Source organism: Dermatophagoides farinae, chromosome 3, assembly GCF_024713945.1.
Source record: "Dermatophagoides farinae isolate YC_2012a chromosome 3, ASM2471394v1, whole genome shotgun sequence".
Classification (NCBI taxonomy): domain Eukaryota; kingdom Metazoa; phylum Arthropoda; class Arachnida; order Sarcoptiformes; family Pyroglyphidae; genus Dermatophagoides; species Dermatophagoides farinae.
The window spans coordinates 5,241,523-5,250,218 of record NC_134679.1 but is presented as its reverse complement, the minus strand read 5'-3'; the positions used below and the strand labels follow the sequence as shown (position 1 = coordinate 5,250,218).

At 27.8% G+C, this 8,696-nt stretch overlaps 4 protein-coding genes across 4 annotated transcripts; all 4 read right to left on the bottom strand.

Annotated features, from left to right (window-relative positions):
* Positions 1 to 3,295: 3,295 nt before the first annotated feature.
* LOC124494533 (AN1-type zinc finger protein 6-like) lies at positions 3,296 to 4,047 on the bottom strand. Its single transcript, XM_047057710.2, has one exon. The coding sequence runs from the start codon at positions 4,001 to 4,003 to the stop codon at positions 3,317 to 3,319; it is 687 nt and encodes a 228-aa protein (XP_046913666.2). The 5' UTR covers positions 4,004 to 4,047; the 3' UTR covers positions 3,296 to 3,316.
* Positions 4,048 to 4,097: 50 nt separating this feature from the next.
* Positions 4,098 to 5,599, bottom strand: MAGE (necdin, MAGE family member). Its single transcript, XM_047057708.2, has 2 exons — positions 5,195 to 5,599; positions 4,098 to 5,140 (listed from the first exon to the last, which is right to left on the bottom strand). The coding sequence occupies exons 1-2, from the start codon at positions 5,498 to 5,500 to the stop codon at positions 4,205 to 4,207; spliced, it is 1,242 nt and encodes a 413-aa protein (XP_046913664.2). The 5' UTR covers positions 5,501 to 5,599; the 3' UTR covers positions 4,098 to 4,204.
* Positions 5,597 to 6,812, bottom strand: LOC124494534 (transmembrane protein 208). The gene is made up of 6 exons (XM_047057711.2): positions 6,686 to 6,812; positions 6,495 to 6,602; positions 6,366 to 6,428; positions 6,152 to 6,288; positions 5,997 to 6,081; positions 5,597 to 5,922 (listed from the first exon to the last, which is right to left on the bottom strand). The coding sequence occupies exons 1-6, from the start codon at positions 6,689 to 6,691 to the stop codon at positions 5,785 to 5,787; spliced, it is 537 nt and encodes a 178-aa protein (XP_046913667.1). The 5' UTR covers positions 6,692 to 6,812; the 3' UTR covers positions 5,597 to 5,784.
* LOC124494529 (uncharacterized) lies at positions 6,730 to 8,646 on the bottom strand. Its single transcript, XM_047057707.2, has 3 exons — positions 7,720 to 8,646; positions 7,484 to 7,639; positions 6,730 to 7,423 (listed from the first exon to the last, which is right to left on the bottom strand). Exons 1-3 carry the CDS (start codon positions 8,627 to 8,629, stop codon positions 6,891 to 6,893), a joined length of 1,599 nt encoding a protein of 532 aa, XP_046913663.2. The 5' UTR covers positions 8,630 to 8,646; the 3' UTR covers positions 6,730 to 6,890.
* Positions 8,647 to 8,696: the final 50 nt, after the last annotated feature.

The window sequence follows — 8,696 nt, the reverse complement described above, 5'->3', positions numbered from 1 at the left end:
CCAAATGTATACCATTATTATCGTAATAATGACAGCTATAATGATGATGATGATGATAATCAAGCTAAATCCATAATATAAATGAATCAAATTGAAAAATCGATTCTGCACTGAATCTATTCAATCAACAAAATAATAATAATAATAAATTCTACTTTTCGATTATGGCTAACAAATGATTAGTGTAACATAAACTAAAAGAAAGAATAATATGTTTATTGTATTGAGAAAAAAACAATCGACATGTGGAAATTATTTTTGTTTTTGTTTTTTTCTCCATTTAGAGTACTTGTAATCCCACCTTGTGATTCTTGATGATCATAATTTTTTTGCACTGAAAAATGGATCCAGAATTTTTTTTTGTTAATAATAAAATGTATTTCATTTCTATAAATGTTAAATAACAAGAATTCCGGATATTTTTTTTCCCATTTTCATGCCATTTTTCTCTGATAACGAATGGCCATTTTTTTTTGACAAAAATTTCAGCTTATTTAAATATGAAATGAACCAACATTAAAAATTGATTGATTTTTTTTTGTTGTTTCAAATCAGCCAATTTTATTCGATTCATTAAATTTGGTGAACAACAAAACAGACAAACAAACAAACAAACAATATTGTTATATGGGACAAGAAAAAAAAAGAATATTTCAAATCTAATTCAAATTGTCAATATATTGAATGTGGCAAATGTGGTTTATGGTCGGTAACCATTGTCAATATATAGATTCATTTGTCAAACATCAGACAAATAATTCTAATGTTGATTAACATTCACTATTCAATAATGGAAAATAATAAAGATTTAGATCAAAATGAAAAAAAAAATTTATCTCGAAATTAGATTGAACGAAAATTAAAATGAATGTGTTTTTTGTTTTGTTTTTTTTTTTTTTTTGAAAAACACTGAAATTTCATGTGTTAAACAACAGAGCAATATTGTTGTGGATGGTAACAAAAACAAAAAAAAAAAACAAAAAAGGAAATGAGAATTTCATTGAACATGAATTTTGTGATTCGTTTTTCTCCTACCTTTAGATTCGTAGTTTCCATAAAAACACATACACACACGCACCGGAAACCTGAAATACAAAAAAAAGATGATTCAAATAAAATCATAGCAGATGATTTGTTTTTGTTTTTTTTTTTTTTTTGGATACAATTTAAAATAACAATTGAGCGAAAATGAATGAATGAATGAATGAATAAATAAATATTATTCACCTTCCAAGGACATTTTTATTATTTGAATGGCATTACACATCATCACATTGTCAAACAAAAACAAAACAAAACTTTTGACATTTACTGCAAACAATAAAACATATTCTATAGAAAAAATAGTGGATGAGAAAAAAAAATCAACAATTCATTCATCATATTACGAGGCTGTTTTCATAACAATTAAAAAAAAAAGTTTTTTTTTCATTGTGAAATGCGAATAATCATTATCATCATCATTTTCAGTGAATCTCTATTGACAATCTATTTTTATCATTGAATATTCGTGATTTTTTTTTGTTCGTTTAATGAATAAAATTGATGGATTTGATGATTGGATGATTGAAATAATGAGTTCAATGGTATTTATAGACAAAACGAAAAAAAAAATCGAAAGAAGAAAAAATGAAAAATTTTTGTGACAGACAATTGAACTCATTATTAATCAACAAGAGTTTTTTTTTGTTTTTGATTAGCTTTCATATTACAGCTGCAGCAGCAGCAGCAGCAGCCTTCAGGTTTTATGCTTGATGTAATAATTTTTTCATTATAAAGGGTAAATATTATCCATGTCTGCTGTTGTTGTTGGCAGTGTTGTTGTTGTTGTTGTATGGATAGAATGACAGAATATAAAAATCTCATTCTCTCGTTTCATGGATGGAAATATCTAAATCTAATTTATGAAATTTACATTTATATTCGAAACATGCATGTACCCGCGCCACCATAATACTTTTGAACTATTCTTTACACACACACACGCATGAAAATAGAATCTCTGAACATTTGTTTTTTTTTTGGGTTCATTATAATCATTATCATCACCAGGGCAAACAAAAAAAAATCATTCTGAAGCTTATGGTGTGCGCATTATTATCAATATCTATAATGATAATGATGTGTAATAAAGACATTTATTTATTGTAAATTTTTTTTCACAGTTATTTAAGATTCATGTAATTTTTTTCTAACAAAGGAAAAAAAACAATGAAAAAGAAAAATCATCCAAAAGACACAATATAAATGGTGCCACTACCAACATTATTAACATATAAATCAATGAATGGGGAAAAAAAATGAAAATGGTCAGTTTAATTTTTTTTTTTGCAATTAAGAATTCAGAAAAATATCCTAAAAGCTAAATTGAATGAAAAAGAAAAATCAATTTGAAACTTTTAATTAGAATTTTAGAACCAAACCAAACAATTCATATGTAGTGTTACAGTAAAAAAAAAAAAAATTTCAAAATTTTCAATTAGAAACCCGAACGTAATTGAATATGCGGATCGATTTTTTTTTTGGCTGAAATCGACAAATTTATTAAATACAAGTTTTTTCTTTCTTTAATCAAATTTCCAATTTCATCTATGAGAAATGAATGAAAAATTGAATCATCCTTGTTCATATATTGATAGTATCTGGTTTTCTGTGAATATTACGCATTCGCATCATCATCATCATCATCATCATGATCATGAGTATCGAATTTCATTATGTAAATGAAGACCAAGAAAAAAAAATCTTAATTGAAACTAAAAAAAAAAAAATATCAAGCTGAAATAGTTGAAATTATAATGAGTTATTATAAAGTGTAACTTATTTTTTTCGAATGAAAACAAAAAAAAGTGAGATAGAGAAAATAAGAAAATAAAGAAAAGAGAAAAAATTACATTTTTCAAAGTAATTTTAAATTGCAATTCCAGATTGTTTGTATGGATGTGTATGTATGTATGTTATGAAATATTAATTTTAAGAACAGAATATTCTTCCAACGTGTGTGTAGTTAATCTCATGGGAACATCATTTTGTGGTTACAAATTATACAACATAATAACATTCATTATTAATATATAATGATGATGTGATGTGAATTGGAAATATGAATTGGATTTATTTTTTTAAAATAGCAAAACAAAACAAAAAAAAATACGAAATTCAACAGAAATTCAGCATACAAACATCATTTTTTTTTCATTGATTAATTGGAAATGATTTTTGCGCAGAATATTCTCTACGACCTTGTCAATCATTATCAATTCTGGGAACCAGAAAAAAAAACTACAAGTAAGTATAATAAGGAAAAAAAATAAACTTAGATTTTTTTAATTTTATCACCAACAACTTTAGGATTGGCTTTCGTTAATTCATTAATACCATATGTACGATAATCAAATTGACAGAGATGTTCTTTAGCAAGTCGATGTTCAATACAATAACGACCACCACATCGACAATCGAATCCAATAATTTTTATACTACGTGGACAGATTTGGCATCGATTTTCGTTACTTTTGTTGCTGTTTTCTTTTTTTCGTCTAATTTTCTTTTTTATTACATTATTCAAACTTTTACCATCAGATTTTTCCATATTTAATGATTCAGTTGTTAAATTATTTTTGATAATGATCATTTCATCATTATCATTACTATTAATTTTATTTTGAATCATATCCAATTCCATTCGTATCGATTTGATTGATACATGAGATGATTTGGCAATTTTTTGTATGGAATTTTTCGAACGTTCATAACTTGATGAACGAAATGTTGTTCGCGATGTTGGCCTTAATATTTCTGGTAATGGACGTATATTATTTTGTTCATGTTGTTGTTGTTGTTCATGTTGTTGTTGTTGTTGAATCATTGATTTCATCTGTTTATTCCAACATGCTGAACAGAAACCATTGAATTGTTCGGATGCATAAAATCTACAATCATTATTTGAACATTGTTTCGGTATGTTGTTGTTGGCCATATGTTGTTGTTCTTTTTTATTCATCTTTAACTAAACAGTTCTTGTTACACAAAAAAAGTATATATTTATCTATTTCTAAAATTTTAATTCTAAAGAAAAAATATGAAAAAATTAGTCATCATTTTAAAGTTTTTATTTTATTAATTTTTTTTCCATTAATTACATTATTACATTATCATTATAACAAAAATAATGGCAGTATATAATTAAACTGTTGTGTTTAATTTATTTTCTAGTTGATCGTCTTGTTGCCAACCGTTTAGATGGTGGTGGTGATGGTAATGGTAATGATGTTGTTGTTTCTGAAATTGAAGAAATTTCAGCCACTCTTTTCTGTTGTTTACGATAGTTTGTTGATGAAGAAGTAGACTGAGTTTCGATTTGTGAATGTCGTTGTGATCGTCTTGGTTGAGTAATATTTTCATTTACACTAATTTCTATATGACCATTTAAATCGTTCGAGATTTGATTATTATCAATAGGATAATTATGATCAACAGATCGGATGGCATTCGTAATTAATTTTTCACGTTGTTGATCCATTTTCTTTGCTTTTTCAAATAACAAATTCATATGAACTTCATCACAATTGTAAATATCTTTAATGAAATTCAAAACATCCAATCTTTTAAATTCAAACGTTGAACGAATTCCCCATTCATAATAATAATCGGCAGGTAGACTTGTATCCGAATTTGGTTTTTTTGTTCGTTTTAAATATGATTTACGTATAAATTCTTTGGAGATTAATTCACGAATATTCTGTCTGGCACAATCATGTGCTATTTCATATTTGTGATCGAGATAAAGACCTATTTCTTCTAACGCTGAAAATAATTCGCTTTCCGATATTTTTTCTTCGTCTTCAATCAAAATAAATGACAAAATGAAGAGAATCAATGTGTTTTTGTTCTTATCAAAAACTTCATCATAAGTTAGATGATCAAAATTACTATCATCTTCATAATTAGGCGTGATTTCATCATCATAATCATCCGGTACTAGAGTTGTATCAAATTCAATTTCATCATCATCCTTATTATTCATTTCTTTCAATGCAAACAAATCATTTTTATAGATGGTATATAAAATGAATGATTTTGGTGAACATTCAACTTCTATGAGAATCATTCCAAAATCTTTCCATAATCGCTGGTTGAGCTAAAAAATAATTGATTGAAAAAAAGTATGGTTTAGGAATCTAAAAGGACAAACCATTTTAATGAGTGGATTGATTTGTATACGACCAAGAATGACATTTTCAATTAGATATTTATTGATATCTGATTGTTTGATTAACAATTTCGAATAGTCATTGAGCAGTATGTGACGAATACAATTGGAGATCAAAATTTGTAAATCGGTTTCATTCGTACAACACATAATATCGGCACTATTATTTGATGCAACTTTTCTAGTACCACCTGATGATCCAGGAGCATTTGTTTGGACCGAATCGCTTTCAGATTCATAATTAACAATGGCACGATTAACATGTCTTCTTGTAGATCTAGTTGACATTTTAAAATGTTTTTATTTTCAAAGATTCTGTAGTTATGTTTCAATAAAATTACACAAATAAAACTTTTTTTTTTTAGAAATGAGCTAGAATCAATGTGGAATCATTCATGTTTATGTGCACGCCATCTAGTGAAATTTTTAAACAATACAGTTTTCAATTGAAATTTTTTTTTTGTTTACAATAATTTTAAAATACAAAAAAAACACCTAAATCAATTTTTTTTTGATGAAAATTATTTCACATTTAATTTTTGGTATTGTTTTTTTTATTGTTGTGTTAAAGTTCAATGGGCTACACGACGCATTTTTCTTTCCATTTTTCGTTGTTTTTTTTCATCCACTTGCTCTTCTGGTGGTGGTGGTGCAAAAAACCATGGTCCTAAAATGTTCACCCATAATGAATAGAATGCATATATTGGTACCTGTGTGTGGTAGAATTAACAATCGAACCAAAGTTAGAATTAGGCAGAATAGTGAACAAAAAAAACAAACTTACAAAACACCAACAATACCAAAAATAATTGGAAATCAATGATAAAACTTGTATCAATGAATTGATGATAATTAAATCTTTAAAATGTCTGTAACCGAGAAAAAAAATTTGTTAAATTTATTTAATCGTGAATGAAAGTTTAAAATATTAAAACTTACTCTGCAAATCCTTTTTCCATATTAAGATCAGTTCCACCATCCACCAATGATCCGGTAGAATTGAATACCGGCTTTGCCATATATTTCATCATTGAAAGTGAAAATCCATGAACAATTATACAGTAAATGAATCCCAACTTTAATTTGGATAAAAATTTTTTGTTTAGATAGATGACTGCTGTAACTGCTGTTTTGGCCAAAAATTTATACTCACAATATATTTGAATGTAAACAATAAATCTCTCCAATATATTAACATTAGAATCAAATAAATTAGCTGAAAAAAAAGTGTTCAGATAAATTTGATAACAAACATTAAAAATAGTTTCAATGCAATAAATACCGTCGATATGGAAGACATGTATGTATAATGTTTGATTGTTTCTTTATTTTCCAGATAAATTTGCTTCTGTCCTTTGGTAGCTTGTTTACCACCTCCTTTCGTTGGACCCTAAAGCAAATTTTTTGAAACAAAACAAAAAATTCAGCAGTTACAATCAATATTGATCGATTCGAAGATAAAATCAATCTTACAGCCATGTTTTTTAAGATATCAAATAAATAAATAAAAACTCAAATTAACAATTTGAAAAAATATTTTATTGAAAAAAAACACGAGATTTGCCAAATAAGCAAAACAAAAAAAACTGTGGCATCTATTTTCACACATGTGGTTTACCCAAAAAAAAAAAAAACAAAAACACAAACACAACACATTCGTTTGTTTATTTATCGGAAATCATTTTTTCTTCTTACTATTTGAAACACTTTTATTTGCTTTACTTTTTCGTGTCGATTTACTGGTTTTTGGTTGTTTTTTTGAACTTTTAATTGTCGTTTTTTTACTTTTGTTATTTTTTGTTGTTTTTGATTTTTTTGACTTTTGACTTATTCGGCTATTATTTTTAGATGATACACTACTTTCACTTTTAGTACGGCCACTTTTTTCAGGAATTGTTTTCAAAGTCGATGATGATGATGATGATGATGACGATGATGACGATGATAATGAATTATTATCGTTTGGCTTGACCGAAATCGATGCTTTTGATAGTAATGATCCAGTAGTTGATGTTGTTGATAATGTTGCATTATCCAGATATGTGGCTTCTATTGTGATTTCTTTGGTTTTTTCCACTTCCGTAGTCATCGGTGTTGGAACGATCTTAGTCATTGATTGTGTGGTCGTCTTCGATGTTCGTCGAGATAATAAATTTGACTGACTTGTCGAATGACCGGCACCATGCCTTATATCGACCATTTTATCCAGTTCTAATTAACAACAATTTTATCATCAAGATATTTTGCCATAAAAAAAATTTCAAAAATTACCTTCAGCATCATAATGAGTATAGAATGGTACACCAGCAAGAAATGGATTAAATCGAACTCTTAGATCATCATCTTCATCCGTTTCTCCATAAACGGTTGGACAACGAAAAAATAACGAATCTCGTTCACCATAATTGTCCACAGTACTTGAAGCCACTAAAAAAAATTGATATTGATTGAAAAAAAAATTTTTTGATCAGAATTTAATTAAAAAATTTTTCATTGAAAAATCATACCACTTTTCATTGAACTGGCAGCCGGTGATGTTTGTTGTTGTTGTTGTTTATGACTTTTGCTTCTAGTTTTTTTCGTAATGTCCATCATTGATTTTTTAGATGTTGATTTTTCTTTGATGGTTGATTCTTGTGAAATTACAGTCATAGTTGGTTTTGTTGTTGTTGTTGTTTTTGTTGATGATGGTGTTCTGTTGGAAATTTCAACTGAATCGTCAAACTTCTCAGTGGCTATTGTATTCTGTATTTTTGTTGTTGATGGTGATAATGATTGTGATATTGACTGTTGTTTAGTCATTGATGGTGAAATCAAAACATGAGTCGATTCTGGAATCGCTTTAGAATCTGCCAAACTAAATGATGTTGGACCTGTTAAGTTTTCTTTGGATACTGTAGTTGTTGTCGCCGATGCTTGTGGCTTAATGGTTGTGGTGTCTATTTTCGTTGTTGTTGATGATGGTGATACTGATTGTGGACTTATTTTTTCAACAGATGTTGCCATAGTCGTCGTCGTCGTCGCCGCCGTCTTGTCTGTTGGTGATTTTTTCGTTTTTTTCGATATCGATTTCCAATTGGTTTTTGTTAATGGTTTCGATTTGGACATTTTAAACATCACTGTTTTTCCACCCGTTTTAGTCGCCATTCTTGCCATTGATTTACTTCGTTTTGTTTTCGTTGATGGACTACCACCAGTAGGAGATTTTTTTACTTTAGATTTTTTTGTCGACATTTTTTTGCTAATTTTGTCCACATTCATTGTTTTATCTTTGGTGGATTTTCCTTTTGTTGATTTATTACGAGATTTTTTCGTTTTTGATTTTCCAGTTTTTGCCGGTTGAAATTTAGTTTTAATAAATTTCATCGTTTTTATTGAAACATTTTCCGTTTTATCATTTTCAGCCGAATTCTTCATCTGTGATCGTGTTTTCAACAATGTTACATAATTTGTACCAACACCACCACCACACCACCACCACCAC